We start from the raw sequence: 25,685 nt of genomic DNA on the forward strand, positions 1-25,685 counted from the left end.
ACACTGCACAGCTGCGCTAGGAACAGACAATACAAATTAATACAGAATAGCATGTTAAGGAGCTCTTCAACAACCAAATCCTTGGGTATATAGAACCACTGCCCTTCGCAACTGTAGGAGAAATTATCAGAGTACAATACTGAAATCTCGAGCCACAAAAATACTGACCCTTTAAAAGGGGCAATGAGTCTTTAACAACTTATCAGCTAAAAAAGCTGAAACAATTTTTTCCTGTAATCAGAATACCATTGGCAAAAGATGCAGAATATTGTTGCCAATATGGCATCAAATGTTTTAACCAAAACCAATCCATCTAATAATTTATAATATTGAATGTTTACAAATCATTTTGATAAGCTTGTCTAATCTATATTGCCAACAATATCAATGATAGTATCTCTATCAAAGGTCAATAACCACAACATTTGAATAATATGACCCAATGGGATTTGGTAAGCTTGAAGCCCCGACGGCTAATGCTAAAAGAAAGAAGAAAGAAATAAGAAAGAAAAACCTAAATTAGGGCATCAAAAGTTCCACCAATACAACGGACATCACTTTACAAACTCCCGGATATTGGCAAATGGGGATACTCCCCAACCTTTTAGTCCTTTTTTTATAAATTGAAGGCTTTAATTAACAATTTGCTGAAGATCAATGACTTCTTTCTAACCTCCACCAGCATCAAAAGACATCAGGAATTTCCTACCTTGAAATGAATAGATAGGAATCTGTTGAAAAATAAGAATGACCAAAAATTCAGTGAGTTTTTTTGGTACAAATTTCCAGATATGACGTAGCTTTTATTAGCATAACAGGTTTAAACAAAGGATTTGGTGTTCAAAATGAATGCCATTTACATCACAAATTACAGTTACAACAGTTTCCACACAAAAAGGTTTTCAATCTTCCGGGCAAGAGGAGGTTCATTGAATAAAAGCAACGAAATCCAATAAAAGATACAAGCAGCCCGTGAAAAGGAGAGAAACAAATATGCCTTAGAAACCTACTGAATTTGTATTAAATGAAGATATTCCATCATTGAGGAACAAAACAAAAAACAAAAAATACATCACATTATTTCAATCCAACCAGCTTTGTCCAATACAAAATCACCGTCACACAAGTCTTTAAATAGAACAAATCAAATTAAATAATACTTGCATAAATAACCACAAAACAAAAAATAAACTCTGTAATTTGATATGTCTACTTATACAGCATAGCAACAAACAGAACAATCTAATATATCAAAGAAAAACATGTAATAAAAAAGGTCTAATAAATACTACTGATAATCAATCAACAGGAGGAAGCCATAACCATCACCATCATGCACAGCCAAGAACAATTTTATACAGCACATGCAAGCAAGCAACCACAAAAACTCCTTGGCACCAAGCACCACCACAAATTCACGATAACACAATCTATGCCACCGATGTTATAACTGTCATTTGGTTAAAACCAATAAGGAAATCAAACAATTTGTTCAATATCCTGCCACTTCCCTCCACCACTACCAGTCTACCACTAACCAACACACACACACAAACCCTTTAGAATTTTTTTTTTGACAGGGACAAACCCTTAGATACCAGTATAAACAAAGAAAATGATCTCAATGGCACTAGACCAAGGGGGTGATTCTCAGCAGTATCCAACCCCAAGATTTCAGCTCACGACCACCCCTAGCTGTCCTACACCATTGGTTGTTAAAAGCCCATACATCCACACCAGAACAAAGGCTGGATTACAATACTTGCATTGCAATAAGAAGGTAAGAAGAGAGACAAAGGCAGACAACAGGATTTGTGTTGGAGGCAATACAAGTCCAGGTGGGGTATGAGGTATGGCATGATGATTTAAAAACATTTTGTCACCAAATTTAGACCATATAAAATAGTTCAAACCATAAACCAGACAAAAACAATTTAATCCTCTTTATCAAGTCCATTTCATATTTTTCAAAAACACTTTAACCAAAAAAGGATTTCAGCATGCTATACAAACACCTCAGCAAAGACGGTTAATTAAAAAAAAAATATATCCAACGAAACACACCTAGGATGAGAGGATACCAAGTCAATAAAATGTTATCCCAACAGCATACAGTAATGTTATCTAAAACCCCCAATTATAAACAAAGGTTGCTTGCGAGTAAAATCACATCAATAAAAACAAAAGCATTGCCTAAAGGAGGAGGAGACCAGCTAGGGCTTCATAATAACAGACTAGAGAGGAAGACTGCCTTTTGCTTTTTTAAGTAGGGCTACATGTTTTTTTGGGGTTTGAGAAGAAGGAGGTGGCATGAAGACTCATTATTTTAAGTAGGGCTCTCAGAACCGCGCCTATGTTCAAAATCCACCAATTCAGGACTAATTCTTTCCAGTTTACGACTTTACCTATCATCCAGATCCTTAAGCTTAATCTGGTGGTCAATGCAATACAATCCAGAGCACAAATGAAAATAGAAAAAAGATTGGGATGTCATCTAAGAGAAAGTACAGGCCCCATAAATCAAAAGCATTAAACTCAGCCAGTGTCAACTTCATGTGAGTTCATGAAGTCACAACATTACACCAGATAAAGCTGCAACCTATGTCCAAAAATAAATAGAACAAGTTGTGTAGCTTCAAGGGCGTATTGCAGATAAAACACATGATTAATAACAAAAAGACAAGGCACAAACAAATCAATGATGTAGGGCCCAAAAAATTGTGATGATTAGATCAGATGACTATCATTTAACAGATACATTCAAGGTATGCACTGATAAAATGAACAGGTAGCAGAGAGATTGGTAATGCCAATAATAGAAGCAGAAACAAACCCCAAATTTATCTAGTAGTAGGTAGGTAGATCCTGATTACATCTTTCATTGTCACCTTTCTCCTGCAGGTAGGACACTTCCCCTGAGAAGATATTGATTTCTTAATGCATGCCCTGCAGAAAATGTGACCACACTTTGTTGTCACCTCTTCAACCAATGGACTTATGCAAACAGGACAACTGAATGTGGGCTCAGGTGGAGGAGGAGGAGGAGGTGGTGGTGGTGGTGGTGCAACCATGCTTCTTGTTTGCGCTTGACAACTCTTACCATTTCCACACTAACATCAAGAAAGCAAAGAATATCAAGGCTATGGCAATCAGCTAATTAAATAATAAATGCCTAAAACCTATCCAAACATCACAGATTATCACTACCTATACAATTCCAAAACCTGAAATAACCATCCATGTATAAAGCAGCCAAAACCATTAATCAAATAGCAATGACATTATGAATGCAAGACGATGAAACACAACGATTGAAGCAAGTGAATCCACAACAACTGAAGACAGCTAACATATTTCACCTTGACAATAAAGTATCATAACCTGCTACTTTCCAAAAACAGGCAAAAGTACAGATCAAAATGGAGAGTAATTACCGCAGATCCATATCTAGGCTCAAGAGCGTTGTAAAAGGCAAAAATAATTTCCATATTTCACTGTACTGAAGCAGCTATGCTAGGAATCACGATAATAATTATTCAAACTGATCAGGAAAATTTTTTAAAAGCCATGAAAACACAATTCCGCTATTGGGATAATTCTAGGCCAACATCCCAAGCTAAGATGAGCAATATATTAAACAAAATCAAATCAATCCATCATATTTTACACTCGTCCAAGAGAAACAAGCCATATTACACGACCCTAAATAGACAGAACCAAACTTTCCTTACTAAACCAAGTAAAATTTGGTAGGTACACTAGCAGCTCATTAAAAATATAACCAAATGTAAAAATTATAAAAAGTACATACAAAGCCTTTGCAATTGTGCCCATTAAAACTTAATTAAGGAAATAAAGAGATTACCTTCTTCCTTTGTAAACCTTGCAATTTATTAAGTTTGGTTACTTGATCAAACTAAAATGAGAAACAAGAATAGCCGGCTAGAGCACAGGAAAACACATACTAAAGAGAAAATAGACTCGCAATATATGATAATTACCACGCCATTGCCGCGCCTTTCCGGAATAACATATGATTCACAATTGATGACAGGTGGGTTTGCTGAGCCTCGTTGTCGCTTGTTACGGTTATTAGCAGCAACTCTGCTTGAAGATTCTATTCCAAAAAACAAAACATACAGCAAAAATAAGTCCATTGCAGTCTGGTAAAAGAAAGGAAAATAAAACTAATCGATAACACATGTATCAGATAAAACACATTTGGAAACGCAAAACAAAATCCATAAACTTTACCATGTACATTCATTTAAGCAAAAACAGAACCTGCAAAACCATCTACTATACTATTAGTGCCCAACAAAGTGTGCCAGATTTTATTCAGAGACTAACAGATCCCAAAACCACCACCTTCACTTTTAAAGTTCCACGAATTCTATTCAATATGATCCTACTGAAACCTGACTACCTCATGATTAGCCTCTATGGTCTATATATAAGTACAGTAGCGTGCATCATTAAAACTGATATGTTTAAATATAAGCTTAGTTAAAAAGGCGCAAGGCGCAAAAGTCGTTGGACCCTAGGCTCAAGGCAAAGACCCGTGCCTTGTAGGTGAGGCACACTATTTATAATACCTCCGCAAATATTATTTGCAACGATTAGACATTTTTCCTCTCTACTTTATGTCAAAATCGTTTCAAATAATATGAAACGGAGGAAGTATATAAAAAATTAAAAATTAATTTGTATTAGATAAGTCTTACAAAAAAATATGAAAAAAGGAGAAAGGGCAATGTGATTAATAGCTAGGGTTCTTCAATGTACAACATGTTTTAGTTCATAAACTCGTCAAAGGCATAACACAGTATCCTTAGAGTAGCCAGCATTCTCCATAAGTATAAAGAGGCTGCAATGTATGCTATGCACCTCTTTTCTCCCCCATTCTTCTCACCTATCATTAAGAACTTTCAAAAAAAAAATTGCACCACAAAACAATCACTCCAGATATCCTTCATCTTTTGTATGCACCAATATTTAAAAAGTAACAATCATTTTGATCATTAAATCCACAATTCACCCACTTCAGATATCAAAGTGTCAAGACTCTCAGCCTTTTAATAATCCTGGAAAGTCTTTCCCCTAACTCTAAACCAAAAGTTTCACAGCAAAGTATTAGGCAACTCGATAAGGAGACATAACAAGACCTAAGTTTGTGAAAGATGAGTATACTCTATTAATGACTCAAAATGAAAATAATTTGCACAACACATTTTTCAACAGCAAGATCAAGATGTATAATCTAATTACAAAACAAACAAAACCTAAGGTTTGTAATCATTGCACCACACATTTTTCAACAACAATACAACTCATTACACACTTAAAAGAAAGCAAGTCCAAGATTAAAAAAAAAAAAAAAAAAAAACCCTATTTTATACTCAAAATAAAGAAAAATCATGATCCACAGGAAAGTGAAAGAAAAGGGATTATTCCATAACCTAAAATAAGCCTTAACTGTAATGATGAAGAGAAATCCCTTACCCTGATCAATGTCAACAACAACATTACTTCTAGTTTGATTCCTCCTTGAATTATTTTTGGCCTGCAGTAAGAAAATTAGATTAAAACACAACCATTCAAACTGAATAGTTAAACACGCCAATTGTGAAGGATACCTCAACTATAATTAAGCAACGAAAAGGAAAACAATCTACCTCCGCAAAGGCCCTTGGAGAGCATAAAACAACATCGTCATCAAACGAATCCACATCAATTGGCACTACAACTTGTGGTGCAGACAACTGTTGCCCAGCTTGAACTTGCTGATCAACCGGAGGTGCATGGCTCGATGTGCCAACATCACAGAGATTATCAGAAGGTGCCACATTGAGATCAACATTTAATACCATTCTACTACGTTGAGAGTTGCGGCCAGTACTTTTGGGAGGAATAACCCTCGAAACCCTTGCGCTCATGCTACAAACAATTTGAGTCGCATATGAAACGCTGCAGCCTAACAACCCTTAAAGCATGTAAAAACACTAATTAGATATCAGATCAACTAAAACCACATACACTTAGTTTGTTTTAGCTCCTTTCACAAACATCAAAAACATGTGAAACCCCTCAAATTACCCTAATTAATTATCATTTTTCAGCATGCTTCCAAAATTAAGCACAGTAATTGCATGAATTTAAGCTTCAAATTCCACTTCACTTCTTACACCCCTCTTACAAAATAATTAAAAAAATATATATTTTTATCAAGAAAAAGATGCAATCTTTTTTCAAAAATAAGAAATCAAGAAGCTCCCAAACCCTAAAAATTCAATCTTTATGTAATTCCAACACACCCAAATACCCAATTAACAAAATTCAAATCAGAAACCCTAAAATCATAATTCCAATTCAATTGACCAAATTGACACAATCAAACAACAAATTGACAATACCAGATCAAAATTCATCAATAATAACATGATCGAATTAAAGATTCTTGAGAAAAAAACTACCTGATGATGATGAATTGATGATTCCTGCAGAAAACCCCAAAATGGGGGTAAAATTAAAAAGACCCAAAATTGTTGATTTTACAAAAGAACGACTGTAAAATTTAAGAGAGAGAAAGAAGAGAGAAGGTGGGTAGAGGCGTAGAGACGGTGGAGTGGTGAGTTATATAGGGCGGACCATTGAGGTGTGAACCAGAATAAAGAAGCAGAAGAGAGAAAGACGGTTTATTATTTCTTTCTTTTATTTTAGAAAATTGGAAATTTCAAATCAAACTTATTGCACGACATGTGTAATTTCCAAAATGGGTTATGTCAACAATGGGCGTCTATGAGAATTGGATACATCATGTGATGGATTGTACTTTTCTTTGAAGGGTGAATGGTGAATTTCAGGCCATGTTAACTGGATGAGAGGACTTTGATTTGGGATCTAATTTTTCCATACTTATTCAGTTGCTGATGTTTTCTCGAATCTGTTATTAATGTGGATTTCAGAGAAGAAATGGGGGTTGATTTGGGAATTTTTTTTTTCTATACTTATTTCTGTTGTGTGCTGATGCTTTCTCAACTCTTTTATAAATGTCGATTTCAGAGAAGAAATGGGGGTTGATTTGGGGATCTAATTTTTCCATATTTATTTTTGTTGTGTGCTGATGCTTTCTCAATTCTGTTATTAATGTCGATTTCAGAGAAGAAATGGGGTGAACACTTGTCATGCTGTTGTTTCCTCATTTGTTGCATTTTTTTGTAGTTTACAATATTCTATTTACTAAAGTTACTCTACATGAATGTTCAACAATTGCTGATATAGATCATCTTGTTAGAAAGTTAATATAGAAACGCTATTAGTGAATGATTAAATGTTGATAAGATAAATGCAATAATTGATACTTTAAGAAAAAGATAAGTTCAGAGACAAGAAAAAAACATATCAGGATCTACCTACATCACCGGAAAGTAAAAAAAAAAGTACTTCTGCGTGTTTAAAGGAGATAATATGGGAGAGATTGAATGGCTGAAATGAATGCCTTCTCTAGGCCACGTAAAGAAGTCTTTCCCGAAGCAATGGCATAAGCAATTCCTACTTATATGATGAGCATGTTTTAAATTTTAGAGAGCCTTATTTAATAGATCCACACTCTTTAATGCTGATCTGGTTAAAAAAAACTACCTGATGATGATGAATTGATGATTCTGGCAGAAGACCCCAAAATGGGGGGTAAAATTAAAAAGACCTAATATTGTTGATTTTACAAAAGAACGACTGTAAAAATTATGATAGAGAAAGAAGAGAGAGGTGGGTAGAGGCGTAGAGACGGTGGAGTGGTGAGTTATATAGGGCGGACCATTGAGGTGTGAACCAGCATAAAGAAGTAGAAGAGAGAAAGACGGTTTTTTATTTCTTTCTTTTATTTTAGAAAATTGGAAATTTCAAATAAAACTAATTGCACGACATGTGTAATTTCCAAAATGAGTAATGTCAACAATGGGCTTTTGTGAGTGTTGGATACATCATATCATGTGATGGACTGTATTTTGAGTGTCTCTTTTTCTTTGAAGGTAAATCGTGATCGAAATTTCAGGCCATGTTAACCCGATTAGGGTCTTTGATATGGGGATCTAAGTTTTCCATACTTATTTTTGTTGTGTGTTGATGCTTTTTAACTTTGTTCTTAAAGTCAACTTCGGAGAAGAAAAAAAGTGGGGTGAAAGTTTGTGATACTGTTGTGTTTCTCATTTGTTAAATTTTTTTTTATTATTTTTTTTTTTTTATTATTTTTTTTTGTAGATCACAGTATTCTTTAAGGATAAGAGAAGTTCATAAACAAGACAAAAAAAAAATCTAGGTCTACCTACCGTTATCTAAAAAGTCAAAAAGAGTCATTTTCGCATATTTGAAGGAGAAAATTAGGAAGAGATTGAATGATTGAAATGAATGCCTTCTCTCTAGGCCAGTTAAGAAATCCTGATTGAAGCAATGGCATAAGCAATTTCTACTTATAATATGATGAGCATTTTTAAAATTCAGAGAGCCTCGTTAATAAGATCCACGCTCTTTAATGTTGGTTTTGGTGGGGTATGAGGGAGAATGATGGGAATTTCATGGCAAAAATGGGAGAAACTCTTCTATCTAACAAAAGCTAAATGTGGAATGAGTTTTAGAGATCTCAAGTGCTTCAATCAAGCTTTCTAGGCTAAAACAAGTATGGTGCTTGCTTACTAATGAGTCGTCATTACTTTATAAAATCCTCAAAACAAGGTACTTTAAAAATTCAAATGTTATTGAGACATATCGGAGACATGACCTAAACTATGGTGAAGGAGCATTTAGGGTGCAAAGTCTTTGCAACAAGACAGGTTGACTTGGAGGATGGGGTGATGGTTTGCATATCAAGGATTCAAGGTTCAAGAAGCCCCATTAGCTAGTAAAAAATTGTGCACAATATCCATCAAACATACTTGCTATGTGTAACGAAAAAAGATCGTCCATGAGGGCTACATGGATTGGGATGGAGAGATAATTGTTACCATATTTTTTTCCATAATTTAGAGCTACGATTCTTGCTGCCTATTGTCATTAAATAGGTGTAAATTAAGATGGTCTTTTTTGAAGGTTAGTGAAAAATTAAGTCTTTATAATAAGATCGACATATTGTTTACCACTTTACCAAAGGGGGAAGGATTTTAGCATTGATAGTGGGAGGAGATAGGGAGTATGAGGCAACAAAGGCAATTTAGGAATACAGTGAGTTCAAAGAAAATCTTGTAAGGGTTTCGAGTACCTCGTTCGCTAAGTTGTGGATTTGGTTGAATAAAAAACATAACACCGAGGTGATTAGCTTAAGGGTTGCGTTTTGGTGGGCATATTGGAGATGTAGAAATTTGATACACTTCAAAAATAAAAGGCCAAATGTTGTTATGCTTGCTGCGGGTTTCTACAGATTAGTCTATGGCTCCTTACCCCATTGTCTTTGTGTTAAGACTTGTGTCTTGTTTTAAGCCTTTATAGATATTGTGCTTACCTTGTTTTAAAGCATCCCCCACCAAACTAAGAAACCTCCAAGAGACGTCTTCATCTCGCCGGTTCCGCTTGTGCCCGCTTTGAAGCATCGGTCATCACAAGCCCCGACTCCGCATCCGTGGTTGACGAGTGCTTCCTTGAGATACCCTTGGTCCGTGTTGCTGTGTGCTCACGAACCTTTCCCGCTCTAGGCTTGAGTCCTTGTCGTCAATAGACAAGTGTGCGCCGCACGATCCGGTGTCAAAACATTCGGTCCGTGACACTATGACTATAATTCACACTCAATAAAGGTGCATAGACCTATGCCATTCTTGTCTACTTTAGCTGGAGGTACATAACTCAGGGGTGCATTAAAGCTAATGTGGATGAAGTAGCGTGAGTTAGAAGTATAGCAAGCAAAAGGAAAATAAAAACAGTGTATTTAAGGTCTAAGTTTAGTCAACCATGACAATCATATCAAATAAGAAAAAAAAATACGGCATAATTTCTTACTTCATAATTTAGATCAGATAAACAAGTATAAAGTATGGAATATAAGGTTAAAACATAGTTTAAGTCCTAAGTGACAACATAGAAGTAGTACTCCCCTACTTAATTTAGGGTATGTTCAATTCACCTGATTTTCATTAATTTGAATTTATTAGACTTTACTAAAACTTATTTCAGTGGTAATTTGTACTTGTGTAATCCTTATTAGAACATATTAAAACTAAACTTATCACGCCTAAAATATGTGAAAATAAGTTGAACATAATAGGCGCTTAATTAATTTGATTTGATCTTGATTTCTTCTTCTAAAAAAAATGGTTTGATCTTGAGTCAAAACAATCACAAAAGGTCCAAAACCCATTACTCCATTTCTTCTATAGTTCTATCACGTGACTCATTAATACCGCTAAATTTCATTTTACGCGCTTTCCTGAAATTTTTAAATACATTTCATTTTTCAATTTTCGAACTAATCTACGCAAAAAATCACAAAAAAAACCCCTTCTTTTTCATTTCTTCTATTTTCTGTAAATATGGAGAGCTAACAATCAAGAAGGCGAACGAATTTTCGGCAATTTTTATCAATACCCATCAATTTCAGGTATTTCCCCCAAAAAACCCTAATTTTATTTTTCCGTACTTAGCTCATTTCATTATCAATTTCAATCCCACTTTGAACTGAATTGAATCCACAAATATTAAAGAAAATCATTATTAGAGAGCAAAAAATTGAAACATTTTACTCAAAATTAAGGGATTCGGCTTTACAAGTGTCGAATTATTCCCCAGATTTGTTTGATTCTGCTCCACCTTCATCCCCTTGGTTAAATTTTCCTTCTACTCTAAAAATTGTTTGATTAATGGGAATTGATTAGGGGATTTTTATCCACCAATCACCGTCTGACAAGTGGACCAACCAGGTTCCGCCACGTGTCCTTCACGAAGGCCAATAGGAGCCTGCCACGTGTCAATCACAGATACGTCCTCTACGGACCAATCGAGGCACGCCACGTGTCCACCCATGCCAAATGGGAAAACCGGCCAACAAGGCCCAATCCTGTCTAGAGGCCCGGTCAGCCCTAGGTTTACCCTAAACCTAGAGAGTGGCACGCTTCTCAAGGCTATAAATACTTAATTAATCCTCATTAATTAGGGAGATCAAGAAATCAAGAGAAGAACAGAAACATTACGGAACACTAATAACCGGCTAATCTCGCTAACGACGCAGATTACCAACATTAAACACTCTCACCTAGAGAGATCTTATTACTTTAATTTCCGCATTAATTACCCCTTAATCAGGTACTAACTTGACCGTTGGAGGCGGAGCTCTCAGGAGTCTCCGTTATTTTGCAGGTACAGGCGTCCGGTTCCAGTCTCGGAATTGTAACTCTCCCGCAGGACATCAGAAAACCCCGAAACATTTGGCGGCGTCTGTGGGGAGAGTACTTCAGAGATGGCATCCAAGTCTGTACCGACTCCTGAAGAGAGGCGTCCCCTAGACGACCCTCAAGTTCAGTCGGACCATGATACCGAAAGTGAATTTGAAGTGGAAACTCATACAGCTCCAGACGGGACCCTAAGGGCCCGACGTACCCATCATACCGAAAGGAGGGAACGGGAGCATCTTCAAACAGGAAGCGAGCCAGCAGGCGCACCGCCTGCTCGGCAACAGCCGACTGATGGGTCTGCTCCTATCACAAGGAACGAACTCATGACCTTCATGAGGGACTTCAAGGGAGAGATTCAAGAGTTGATTAACAAAAAGCCGCCTGCTTCAGTCAAAGAGCAGTCGGCCAAAAAACCTTCCACTTCACTGAAGAGGAAGCCAGTTCAAGGGCGAGAGGCGACTCCTCATCCTAAATCCAAGAAGCGGGAGCCACCTGCCCTTGATTTCACAAAATTCCGTTTTCCTACGGGAAATAGGAAACCGGTTCGTCATATTCAGGCGGACGGGTCAAAGCAAACGTTCACAGATGCTCGGCTACTGCTAGAGCAGAAGAAGAGTGACCGATTGTCAGAATCGGCTTCTACTTCAAATTTTCAAGACAGTTTGCGAAATGCCTCGATGAGGCATACTCAGTCGTACCATGAGAGTCAGTCAGGCGGCACCTCCCGTCAGTCCGGCTTTCATAGTGCCCAGGCGGTACCAAACTTACCATTTGTGCCGCAACAACAGTATTTTATGCAGCCACCTCCATTTGGTGGACCTGCAGCAAAAAACGTCCAACCTATGGACTGGCAGCTACGGCTGCTTAGACTTAGTGAACAGCCGTCGGCCTTCTCCAAGGAAATTACTGAAGCCGCTCAGCCGGCCAAAGTAAAAAATGTACTAGTAGGCGCCTATGACGGCACTACTAATCCAGAAGACCATCTGATGGCATTCACCAACCTGATGTACCTTCAAGGGTTGGATGATCCCACTTGGTGCAAGTGTTTCCCAGCGACTCTCAAGGGAATCGCACAGCAATGGATCGGCAACCTGCCGACTGGTTGTGTAAACAGCTTCAGGACGCTTGCTTACTTATTTGCCTCCAACTTCGCTATGAACATCCCTGCGAAGAAAACGACCCTTGATTTGGGAACAATTCAGCAGGGCGAGAAGGAGGGGCTTCGTTCTTACATCAGGCGGTTCAACCAGATGAGAATACAGATTCAAGGGTTACCGGATGAGGTAGCTTATACTGACTTTTTTAGAGGTCTCAAAGACGGGTCTACCTTCAAATTTGATTTAGTTCGAAAAAGGGTGGCGACTCTTCAAGAGGCCTTGATTGAAGCAGAAGCCTATATACAGGCGACTGATCTGTGTACGATAAAACAGTCGGACGGGAAAAGGTTCGACAAAAGAGAAGGACGACAGAAACAGTCGTCTAACAAAGATGAGAAAAGAAAAGAGGTCTGGGCGGTTGATTCCTCTAAACAGCCGACCCAGAAAAAGAAAAAAGAATTCAAACCATACTCCCCAAAGTATGTGTTTAACAAGGATAACCAGTTTATCCTAAAAGAAATAAAGGGACGGTTCTCAATTGAGAAGCCGGTCCCCATGAAGGGTTCTGCAAACAACCGGAACCAAGACAAAATCTGTGCTTATCATGATGACGTTGGTCATCACACCAATGACTGCATCAGTCTCATGCGGTACCTAGACCGCTTGGCTGAGCAAGGTGATCTTGACACTTATGTCAAGAAATCTACGGGGAACACTTCCTCAAAAAAGCAGTCGGCCAAAAAGAATCAACAGGCCGACAGTTCTGATACAGATGATGCAGTCGTCTACACCATTGCAGGCGGCTTCTCAGGAGGCGGCCCCACTATTAGGGGCAACAAAGATAATATAAGGCGGTTAGATGTAAATTCCGTTCACCAAGAACGGCCGTCCAAATATACATTTCCTGAGATTGTCATCACTGAAGAGGATCTAGGAGGGGTAAGGGGGCCGCATGACGACCCTCCCGTTATTGAATGTAAAGTGGCCAACCAGAGAGTTGGCCGAATCCTCATAAATACCGGGAGCTCCTCAGATCTCATCAGCAGCAAATGTCTGTCAAAACTGAAATATCAGACGGACTGCATACATCCGGCCTCCCACCCTTTAATAGGGTTTGGAGGAGGAGTCGTCCACCCACTGGGACGAGTAGATTTACCCATTCGCCTGGGCGAAAAAGGGGAAGGACGACACATGGTAGTCCGGTTCCTAGTAGTAGAGGAACTCTCGGCCTACAACATGATTCTGGGTCGACCAACCCTGAATAATTCCAAGGCTGTTATAATCCCGTCTCTTATGCTGCTTAAGTTTGAGAGGGATAATGGAACAGTCGGCTCCCTAAGGGGAGATCAGAGGATGGCCCGAGAGTGCTATCTCTCGGATGTCAAGCCCACTGTTATGGCCACTGGGTCAAGTGGAGAAAAAACAGACCTTGACAATGTCAAGGAGAGTGCGCCTGTTCAAGAAACAGGCGACAAAAAGAGAAAGGCGTCCCTGACAGAGTCCGCAAGAAAAGCAAGAAAATAGCAATCATTGGCAGAGGAGCGGCCGGATGCGTTCCGCCCTCAGCCGGCTGGTGAGCATGCGGACCTGATCTTAGACGACTCACGTCCTGACCGAACAGTCAAAGTTGGGACGACTGCTCTGAGAAACCTTGGTGACGACTTTCACAACCTATTGAAAGAATACAAGGACATCTTTGCATTTGAAGTCCATGAAATGCCAGGCATTAGTCCTGATCTGGCAGTACATAAACTCGCTGTGGATCCGAAAAAGAAGCCGGTACGGCAAAAGAAGCGGAACCATGGCGAAGAAAGAAGTCAGGCGGCAGCCGCCGAAGTCAAAAAATTACTTGATGCAGGGTTCATTCGGCAATGTTACTTCCCAGACTGGGTTGCAAATGTGGTGCTTGTTAAAAAGCCGAATGGCACCTGGCGAATGTGTGTAGACTACACAGACTTGAACAAGGCGTGCCCCAAAGACAGTTACCCTCTGCCTAAAATTGATAACCTGGTCGACTCAACAGCGGGTCATGCCTTGATGAGTTTTATGGACGCCTATTCTGGTTTCCATCAAATTCCCTTATGGAAGAAAGATCAGGAGAAGACGGCCTTCGTCACTGATCAGGGGTTATACTGTTACACGGTCATGCCGTTTGGTCTTAAGAATGCCCCGGCTACCTTCCAACGAATGATAAACACAGTGTTCTTTGATCAGATTGGGAGAAACGTCGAGGCATATATTGATGATATGATTGTCAAGACTAAACTTCAGAAAGATCATCTGACGGACCTCTGAGAAACTTTCGCCACACTCAGGCGGCACCATGTCATGCTCAATCCCAAGAAATGTGTATTTGGAGTTGAGTCTGGGAAATTTCTCGGATTCCTTATCAATCAGAGAGGAATAGAGGCGAACCCTGAGAAGGTGCAGGCGGTCATTGACATGCAGTCGCCTCGTACCATCCGAGAGGTTCAGAAGTTAACAGGTTGTCTGGCGGCCTTGGGGAGATTCCTAAGCCGATCAGGCGACAAATGCCTATACTTTTTCCAGGCAATTAAGAAAAAGGCAAGGTTTGAATGGGGGCCGGATGCTGAGGCCGCCTTCCAGAAATTAATAGTTCACTTGCATTCCTTGCCGAGGCTGGTCAGCCCTTTGCCCAAAGAGGATCTCTACATGTACCTGGCCGTCTCTGATCATGCGTTAAGCGCTGTGCTCCTTGCTGAAAGGGACGGCTGTCAGCTCCCGGTCTACTTTGTCAGTCACGTACTGAAAAATGCCGAGTTGAGGTATCCCCTAGTGGAGAAATTTGGTCTTGCACTCTTCATGGCTGTTAAAAAATTGAAGCCCTACTTTTTGGCACATGCAGTCGTCGTGTATACCGACCAACCAATCAAGCGGCCCCTTACCATCATGGAGTCGTCAGGACGAATGATCAAATGGGCCATAGAAATACAGAGCCTCGAAGTTACTTTCGAGCCTAGAAAAGCAGTGAAGGGGCAAGCCTTTGCTGACTTTATTGTAGAGATGACTCGTCCTCCTGACTCTCAAGTTCCAGACCAAGTCTGGAAGGTATATGTGGACGGAAGCTCTACTTCAAATGGTTGTGGAGCAGGCGTCGTATGTCAATCTCCAGAGGGCGACAGGTTCGAGTATGCTCTACGCTTCAGTTTTCAGGCTTCAAACAATGAGGCAGAATATGAAGCTTTACTAGCCGGGATCCGCATGTGCAAGGCGGCAGGGGCAAGAAAAATAGACGCCTGTTCTGATTCACAATTGATAGTGAGTCAGTACAATGGCGAATACGAAGCAACCCATCCGGCCATGATCAAGTATTTACAGGCGGTCCGACAAGCAGTCGGCTCCCTTGAGGATTTCCATCTGATCCAAGTGCCGAGATCAGAAAACAACCAAGCAGATGCACTGTCAAAATTAGCATCATCCGCCTCCTCCGATACTCCTCGAACTGTTTTTTGGGAAGTAATGGAGAAGAGAAGCATCGAGGAAAACCCTATTGGAATCCTAGACAGAAGCTCAACCTGGATGGATTCAATCAGGGCATATCTGACAAACGGTACACTGCCGGATGATCCTCAACAGGCGGCAGCACTGAAAAAACGAGCCTCCTGTTTTGAAATGATACAGGGAGAACTTCACAAGAGGGGGTACCTTCAACCCTTCTTAAAGTGTGTTACTCCTGAAAAGGGACGAGAGATACTAGATGATCTTCACTCTGGTTTCTGTGCTTCTCATGTAGGTGGTAGGATGCTTGCTCAAAGGGCAAGGCGGCAGGGCTACTTTTGGCCTACTTTGGAAGCAGATGCAATGGAGATGGTGAAAAAATGTGACAAGTGCCAAAGGTTTGGCAAATTAATTCACCGTCCGGCTACTGACCTCACTACCATTCACAGCCCACTACCGTTTGCTAAGTGGGGCATGGACATTATGGGTCCATATACGCCTGCTACAGGCGGCAGGAGGTATATACTTGTTGCCGTTGACTACTTCACTAAATGGGTAGAGGCGGAGGCTGTAAAGGGAATCAAGACGAAAGATGTAATTTCATTCATTTGGAAAAACGTCATCACTCGGTTCGGGGTTCCCATGTCTGTGGTTTTTGATAATGGTCCCCAATTTGAGACGCCTGTTCTCAAAAGCTGGTTGGGAGACCAAGGAATTGCACACTACTTTGCATCTGTCGGTCGTCCACAAGCAAACGGCCAGGTAGAAGCCTTTAATAAAATCATCTCAGACGGTCTCAAGAAAAAGATTGAACGAGCAGGCGGCCTATGGGCGGATGAACTACCACATGTTCTCTGGGCCATTAGGACGACTGAAAAAGGGGCGACTGGAGAAACTCCATTCCTCCTAACTTATGGTGCGGAAGCTGTTCTTCCAATAGAACACTACGAGCCGACTCTTCGAGTAATGCTATATGACGAAGAGGCAAACTGGGAAGCCATGCGCCTGGCATTAGACTCACTTCCTGAAAAGAGGGGCAATGTTGTTTTGCGCCATGAGATCTATCGCCTTAGAATGACTAGATCATACAACAAAAAAGTACACAGGCGTCCACTCAAAGTAGGGGACTTTGTACTTAGAAAAATGGAAGCAGTTGGTAGGGCTAATGAGTCTGGCAAACTAACTCCCAACTGGGAAGGACCCTACCGAATCTATGAGGAAGTCAGGGACGGTACCTACCGTCTGGAAACACCAGACGGACAACCGTTGCCTCGAACTTGGAATGTAGATAACCTTAAAAAATATTTCTTCTGAAAGATGTAAAGTAAAGAGCTACTTAATAAAGTTTGCACTTACTATTCAATTTTTGTATTACGAGGGGCATGCCGTCTGTACCTTTACAGTCGGCTACTCTCCATTGAGTTTTTTCACTCTATCTTCAGAGGGGCATGCCGTCTGTACCTTTACAGTCGGCTACTCTCCATTGAGTTTTTCACTCAATCTTCAGAGGGGCATGCCGTCTGTTCCTTTACAGTCGGCTACTCTCCATTGAGTACTTTACTCACAATACTTAGCTAAAAAAATTAGGGCCTGGCCGACCCTGTGCCTAACAGGCGGCTACCCTTCTTTTACTTAGCACCTACGTTCACCAAGAACTTACCAAGGCCACCGGCCGAATGATCAGACCAGGCGCCAAGCCACCTGATCAAATCTACAAAACTAATACGACCTGTCCCAACATCATAGCAGGCGTCCGACGGCATCCCTCCGGATGAAATTCGTCGCAGAGAGCAGCTCCCTTTTGGGTGGAACATTGTTCTATAAACTAATTACACGGCACCTATACGACTGTCCCCAAGGGCAACCACGTAGCCGTTTTTGAGACAAGGATAACTCTATCACTAACCAAACCAGTGGTAGCAGTTGACATCTGAGTCAGATGACCGCCTGTATTACTTGGGATAAATGCAGGGGGTACCTATTGAGTTAATAGCCAACAAACATTGGCGAATCAAGGGGTCTAGCCGGCCTACGCCGCCTGGTACCTCTACTACTCAATCTAGATTGTGACGAAGACTAAGTAACTCCTATGTTAACTTAATAGTCACTCAAACTTAGTATGGAGCCTAAAAGGTATGAGTCGTCCGCCTGTTTTTAATAAACAGGGGCTCTCAACCACTACTCTTGCTAGGTTAACAAATTACGAGTTAAAAGCCAACATTGGCAATAAAGGGAAACAACCGGTACCCGCCGCTTGTTATCTTACTTAATTCCTTGGCGACTAGGTAATACTATTTACTTGGTCAGACCGATTGAATAAATAGTTCGAATACCGATTGAATAAATGGTCGACTGATCGTCTATCCTGGAAACAGACAACCAGTCGTCCAGGGGCATAGGCGGCGTACTTACTATTTGTACCTGTCTGCAACGTTCGGCCATACACAACAGTCGGTCTAGTGAACAATGGGATATTAGATATGGAATACTTAGACAAATTTGAATCAAAACAAAAATTTGATTAAAAATAAGCCGGTCATTAAAGACCAGCAAAATATTCAAAACCCCGGCCCCCTGGCCGGGTAAATACAAAGCAAACGGCACGCAGGCCGTGGAAAAAATACTTAAAGCTTAAGAAGGGGGCAGTTCAGTATTAGCAGCTGCCGCCTGGTCAGCACTCTTCTTGCTGGACTCGGCTTTAGCTGCACCCTCTTTTGATGCCTTACCCCCAAGTGGCACAAGCGCCACAACCGGCTCTTCCTCCTCCTCCAACGTACCTTCCAACGCCTCTTCTTCAGCAGCCGCCAGGATCTCTTGATTATATGTTTCCGAACACTGGCGGTACGTTCTCTCCCATGAGGCAAAGTCGGCATTGGGGAACAGGCGGCCCCAGGTCATGCGCTGGATTTGAGCGGAGTCTTCCACCATCTCCCGGACGAGCTCTTTCTTCTCTTGCTCGGCCTTTTCCGAGAGCTCTTGGGTAAGACTCTTCTCTTGGCTCACCAGGCGTTCTTTTACGTTGGCCAAAGATTTCTCCATGGCTTCGTAAGAGTGCATTTTTTGGCGAAGAGGTTTCAGCTCGGCCTTAAGATTTGTGACGGTCGCCTCTAGCTCGTCATTCTTCTTCTGGGCCGCCTCTAACTGAGCCCGAACAGCGGCGGTAGCCTGCGCCTGATAATAAAGAATATCAATGGTCAGTACTTCATTTTGGGCAATTTGAAACATTGCCTTATCACAGTTGGAGGCGGCCATAGCTTTTGCGGCCTTTACCTCTTTGTTTTTCCGATCAATCGGCTTGCGAAGGCTGTTGACTCGGAGCAGGGCCTAAGTACAAAAAAAAAAAAAAAAACAGGCGTCAGATTCCAAACAAAAAAGATAACAGGCGTCCTGGAACTCAAATACTCAAAAATATGCTAAGTATACCTCAGCAAGGACCCCTGATATCCCATCAAGGTCAAGGGTGCCGGCACCCCTGACCGCCTCCCTTTCAGATGGAGGAACTACTTTGATCATGGACTTGGCTACCTCAACCAAGTCAAGCCCCTGAGGGCCGGCTGCATCAAGCGTAAAAAAAAAAAAAAAAAATAAAAATAAAAAAAAATAAAAAAGCAAGTTAGACCTAGTCAAGAAGGAAGCAAGTGTGAAAGTTTTTACAAGTGATTGTCCATACTTCTAGGCGGCCCCGCCGGGGTTTTAGAAGAAGTGGCCGGCTGCTTCTCCGCCGCCACTGTTTTCCTGGAAGACCCAGGAGAGCTTGCAACAGTCGTCCTCCGGGCCTTGGGGTCCGGCTGTTGCGAGGAAGAAGCTCTTGGAGTGCCAGACTGAAAACAAAAAGAGTTAGTATTTGTATAAGACAACTCCTAAAAGAGGAAGAGTTTTCAAAGCCTACCAAGGGTGCCCCCTTGTTGGGGGAGTCGGCACAAGACTGTTGCATGAGAGAGGCCCGCAACATGGCCGCCGCAGTCTTGGATGCTGTTATTCTACTCATGGCGTCAGCTGCAAAAAATAAACAGCAAAGTTAGTAAAGATCCCAAGTAAACAAGGCTTGAAAAAAAACAGAGTATTTGTCAGGCCGGCTACCTCTAGAGCACCGACTGCTGAGGCCACAGGCGGCCAAAAAGTACTCGTCATAGAGCCACTTGAAGCTCGGGACGCAGTGTAGGGGTACTTGCTCTCGTACCCCTGAAGTAGAGTTCACCCTAGTCTTTACTTTGAAGAGTCCTTTGTCTAGGATCTCTCTTTTAGCCTTTGGGGGAACAGGCGGCATGCTGCGGCCGCCTGCGAGAAGAGGCGGATCCCTATTCCACTTGTTAAAACGTTGGTTCAGCTCCGTATCTGAACCCTCAATGATAAGGAAGGTGTTCCGCCAATCCTTCCATTTGTTCGCCTTACCTCTCGTCATGAGGTAACCCCTATGGCTTGTTAATTGATACCAGCCGGTACCTCCCGACTTAGGGGTCCGGCTGAGATAGTTCATGTGGGCGAAAGCCTCAAAGCTTGGCTCCACCCCGTACATTTCGCACCCGGCCACATAGCCGAGTACGTTTACCCAAGAGTTGGGGGCTAACTGCCATAACCCCAAATCATACCCATCTAAAACCCGCTGAACAGCCGGATGTAATGGGAAGCGCAGTCCAGCTTTGATGGCCGCCACATAGCAGCCAAAGCAGCCGTCATCATAGCTGGTACCAGCCGGCCAGACGACAGTGTCTTCTGGATCCGGCACGAACAGTAAAAATTCCGGGCCCATTCTGTGGTTAGCAATAAAGCTCTCCACTTTGTCTTGCATGGTTGCGATCCGGCCCCGGGGTACCATGCAGTAGTAGGGGGCGTTTTCCTCTCTGTAAGAGGCGGACGGCTCCGCCCAATTGTCCCCCTTCTCAACTGCATGAGAAAGTCTCGCCTCTTGTAGGCGGCTATGTCTTTCTTCTGAGCCTGGAGAACTGTGGCCAGAAGAGCTGGACTCGGACTCGTCCTCTGACGAGTCCGAAGAGGACGACTCCTCCCCTCTCCCAGAGGGGCCCGCCTCCTCTCCCTTAGAAGGAGCAGGAGGAAAATTAGACATATCAACGGTAAGATGGGAAGGGACCACCTTGGCCCCTCTCTCAGAACTGTCGGCTTGGCAGCCGCCTCGTTTCAATTCTACATCTGGCGCCTGGTCAGATGTTTCACTAATGAGCACCCTTTGGGAGGAGCCGTCTGAGTTTGATATCATAGCAGTCTGTTTTGTTCTGGCCATCACGTTCTGCATAGACACAGATACAGTCGGACTTTGTATAAAGGGCAAAGATGGGTCCAGAAAAGGGCAGGCGACACTCCTAGTCCTAGATTCAGCCGTCCCCGGTGACCGGCTGATCACTAACTTAGGTCGTGTCGTGTGCTTCCGTGGTGCCATTTCAAAAAATAAAAAGAAAATTAAGAGTAAGAGAACTGAGTTACCTGAACAAGTGACGGTTGATGAAGTTCTGGAAATCCGGTGCAGTCGGCTTGTCAGAACAGGCGGTAGGCAGAAAAGGTCCGAAATGTCAGAGCAAGTTCAGGGGTCCGAATGTTCTCGCAAAGTTCTCAAATGTGAAAATGACCGAAGTCAGCACTTCCTTATATAGGCAAAGTGAGAAGGCGAAAGGTCGCTTCCAAATTCAAAATTTGGGCGGGAAAATCTCTCGGCCGTTTGCAAGGTGACACCTGTAGCAGGCCGTCGCCTGTCACCGTGCGACACCTGTCACAGGCGACACGTGACCAGTCACGTGCCACCTGTGAGGGGCAAATGATTAGGGGATTTTTATCCACCAATCACCGTCTGACAAGTGGACCAACCAGGTTCCGCCACGTGTCCTTCACGAAGGCCAATAGGAGCCTGCCACGTGTCAATCACAGATACGTCCTCTACGGACCAATCGAGACACGCCACGTGTCCACCCATGCCAAATGGGAAAACCGGCCAACAAGGCCCAATCCTGTCTAGAGGCCCGGTCAGCCCTAGGTTTACCCTAAACCTAGAGAGTGGCACGCTTCTCAAGGCTATAAATACTTAATTAATCCTCATTAATTAAGAGGTGAAGAAAAACATCAAGAAATCAAGAGAAGAACAGAAACATTACGGAACACTAATAACCGGCTAATCTCGCTAACGACGCAGATTACCAACATTAAACACTCTCACCTAGAGAGATCTTATTACTTTAATTTCCGCATTAATTACCCCTTAATCAGGTACTAACTTGACCGTTGGAGGCGGAGCTCTCAGGAGTCTCCGTTATTTTGCAGGTACAGGCGTCCGGTTCCAGTCTCGGAATTGTAACTCTCCCGCAGGACATCAGAAAACCCCGAAACAGATATCATGATGGAACATGAAGAATCCGAACCTCACCCAACGCAACCTTTTCTTGAACAAAGTGGATGTCCATTTCCACATGTTTGGTGCGTTGAATTGGTGATGAACCAGGTTGCTAGAAAGATAGATTGCGCTAACATTATCACAGTAAACGATAGTAGCATGTCGGAGGGTACAATGAAGCTCCAATAATAAATTACGAAGCCAACATGCTTCGAAAACCACGTTTGCAACGCCTCGATACTGCGCCTCTGCACTTGATTTAGACAAAGTAGGTTGACGCTTTGCTGACCAAGAAACGAGGTTGTCCCGGAGAAAACAACAATAACCCGATGTGGAACTACGGGTGTCGGTGCAACCTCCCCAGTCAGCGTCAGTATAAGTAATCAAGCGAGTAGGAGCAGAAGGACATAAATGTAAACCGTGATCAATAGTACCCTAAATATAACGCAAAATGCGTTTTAACGCATCAATATAAAAATGTGGTTCCCTGGGATCATGCATAAATAAACACACATATTGTACCGCATAAGAAATATGTGGACGAGTAAAAGTAAGATACTAAAGTGCACCTGCAAGGCTGCGATATAGAGTAGGATCCCGGAATGGAGAACCCGAATTAGCACTAAGTTTAGACTTAGTGTCGACTGGAGTGGCGGCAGGTTTACAGGAACTCATTCCTACACGCTCTAATATTTCCTGTGCATATTTTTGCTGAGACAATATCATATGAGAGGGTGTGCGAGTTACTGCAATCCCCAAAAAGTAGCTCAGTGGCCCTAAGTCCGACATAGGAAATTCTGTCTGTAAGCTAGAAATAATTTTCGTGCGCAACCTATTAGAAGAAGTGACTATAATAATATCATCAACATAAAGCAGTAAATATGCCAAGTCGTCCCCTTACCGAAAAGTGAAAAGAGAAGTGTCACTTTTAGCAATGATGAACCCCAACTTAATAAAAAAAATTAGCAAAACGTTGATACCAATCCCATGGGGCTTGTTTCAAACCATATAGAGCCTTGCGAAGATGGCAGACATAGTCGGGTTTTCTCTGATCATAGGATCCCGGAGGTTGATGCATATAAACTGTTTCCTGTAAGTCACCATGCAGAAAAGCATTTTTAACATCTAACTTATGTATGGACCATTTTTTAGCCATAGCTAAATTGAGTACTGTGCGAATAGTTGCCGGTTTGACGACCGGACTAAATGTCTCATCATAATCAACTCCAACTTCCTGCGACTTGCCATCACATACAAGACGAGGTTTGTGCCTTTCAAGGTCATCATTAGACTTGTATTTATGTTTAAACAACCACATACAATTAACAATATTCACCCCCATAGACCGAGTTACCAAATCCCAAGTCCCTGTTTTAATTAAAGCACAATATTCATCAAACATTGCGACATTCCAATTATGGTCTTGGAGGGCTTATTTGTGATTTTTGGGTAAAGGGGATTTGTGCTCAATAGATAAATTAGCATATTTTGTATTTGGTTTAATAATGCCATGACGAGACCTTGTCTGCATTTGGGGTGAAGTGAGGATGTTGGGTCGAGTGATAATGGATGATTGGCGAGTTGGGGGAGTATATTGAGCTGGGCTAAAGCAGCTTGAGGGGAATTGGGCCTAGCGTGAGGCGAGCCCAATTAGGGAGAAGGGGGGAGCCAGCGTCCAACTGGTGGGCCGCTGGACCTGGGTTGCTGGCTTCTGACAGGCCGTTGGGTTTCCAGCGCCCAATGGTTGGGCCGCTGGTTCCGGGCTGGTGGCTACTGGTTGGGCCGCTGGGTTTCCAGCGCCCAATTGGTTTGGGAGTTGATGTTGGGCTTGAATTTGTGACAAGGGCTGTTGCAAAAACATATGGGTTAGTAGAGGTGATTTGTCATCAATACCCAAAAACTCATAATCTTGTAAAGCAAATTTCTCAAGGTCTTTAAAGGGAAAAATAGACTCACTGAAAGTTACGTGCCTAGAAATAATAATTTTTTGGGTTACAAGTTCTAGACACTTGTAACCTCGATGGTTTGTGGGGTACCCTAAGAAGACACAAGAAGTGGACCTAGGAGCAAGTTTATGTGGAGCAATGGCGGAGAGATTAGGAAAACATAGACATCCAAAACCCGTAAATGATCATATGAGGGTTTTTATGAAACAAAGCTTGAGCTGGGGTCATATGATTGAGAGATTTAGTTGGTAAAATATTAAGAAGATAAGTGGTCGTCTCTAGAGCATGTGACCAGTATGATGGTGGCAAGGAAGCATGAAATAATAGAGTTCGTTTGATATTATTTATGGTTCTAATCATACGTTTGGCTTTCCCATTTTGAGAAGAAGTGTGAGGGCAAAAGAATCTAAAAGTCAAACCATTGTCAAGGCAAATTTTTTTGAAAGGGTCATTGTCAAATTCGCGACAATGGTCACTTTGAAAACAGTTAACAGGACGTTTAAATTGTGTTTGCACATATTGACGAAAGTGTAAGAATGGTTGGAAGGCTTGATATTTATAAGCAAGAGGGATAGCCCAAACATAATGTGTGAAATCATCAAGTAGAACCAAATAATATTTATGACCATTAATACTCCGAATTGGAGAAGTCCACAAATTAGCATGACTAATGTCAAAAGCAGAGACAGTATTATTATTGGAATCATAAAGAAGTCTAACATGTTTTCCTATTTGACAAGAATTGAAAAAAGAGGAGTCGTGCTCCTTATTATAAGAAATAAAATTATTGCTCCTAAGAAACTGTAAAGATGAAGGCCCGGGATGTCCTAGACGATGCCACGGGTTGATTGCAGTGAGAGAGGTGGCTAGACAGGTGCTTGGAATATCGTTTGTAACTGGATAGAGCTCCCCGACACTATTGCATCTCGTTATTACCCTCCCCGTACGGAGATCCTTCACAGAAAAACCATTAGGGTCAAATTCAATAGACGTCAAATTATCAGAGGTAAATTTACGCACGAAAATTAAATTTTTGATAATTTGTGGTGCAATAAGAACATTATTAAGCCTAAGGTTATTATTTGGAAGGGAGGTATGACCATAACCAGTAATTGGAATGCGATGCCCATTGCCGACTAAAATATGATTATTAGTGCTTAAATTAAAAAGGGGAAGAAGAGTACCGGGATTGTTGGTCATATGAGACGTTGCACCCGGATCCATGTACCATCCATTCTCTGGAGTTGATAAACTCATTGATGAATATTGCCTAGCTCGGTCGGAGTCAAAGGTGGGCCATTAGTGGTCGGCCCCATATAGTAGGCTTGCTGTGGTGGCCTACTAAGAATCAGCCTAGGCTGATATTGGTCCACTGTGGGAAACGGGGCAGGAGGAACAGCCCAAGTTTGTTGTTGTGGCCAGGCGTTGCTGATTGGGCCACTGTTGTGGCTGGGCCCAATGTTGCTGCCCACTA

The 25,685-nt window shown here is 41.9% G+C and overlaps 1 protein-coding gene across 1 annotated transcript; it reads right to left on the reverse strand.

Moving 5' to 3' along the window:
- Nucleotides 1–292: 292 nt before the first annotated feature.
- On the reverse strand, nt 293–7,682 carry LOC110703449. Its single transcript, XM_021881260.1, has 6 exons — nt 7,642–7,682; nt 5,676–5,983; nt 5,503–5,563; nt 4,002–4,117; nt 2,874–3,110; nt 293–731 (listed from the first exon to the last, which is right to left on the reverse strand). The coding sequence occupies exons 2-6, from the start codon at nt 5,934–5,936 to the stop codon at nt 669–671; spliced, it is 738 nt and encodes a 245-aa protein (XP_021736952.1). The 5' UTR covers nt 5,937–5,983; nt 7,642–7,682; the 3' UTR covers nt 293–668.
- Between the last annotated feature and the right edge of the window lie 18,003 nt (nt 7,683–25,685).

The sequence above is a fragment of the Chenopodium quinoa genome, unplaced genomic scaffold (assembly GCF_001683475.1).
Source record: "Chenopodium quinoa cultivar QQ74 unplaced genomic scaffold, ASM168347v1, whole genome shotgun sequence".
Taxonomy (NCBI): domain Eukaryota; kingdom Viridiplantae; phylum Streptophyta; class Magnoliopsida; order Caryophyllales; family Amaranthaceae; genus Chenopodium; species Chenopodium quinoa.

What these genes read in the sequence shown, in the direction of transcription:
- LOC110703449 (XM_021881260.1), bottom strand. Translation starts at nt 5,936, where the DNA reads ATGAGCGCAAGGGTTTCGAGGGTTATTCCTCCCAAAAGTACTGGCCGC. An exon ending in TGTTGTTGACATTGATCAGG is followed by an intron (nt 4,118 to 5,502) that starts GTAAGGGATTTC and finishes TTTTTGGAATAG; the next exon opens with AATCTTCAAGCAGAGTTGCT. An exon ending in AAAGGCGCGGCAATGGCGTG is followed by an intron (nt 3,111 to 4,001) that starts GTAATTATCATA and finishes TCTTGATGTTAG; the next exon opens with TGTGGAAATGGTAAGAGTTG.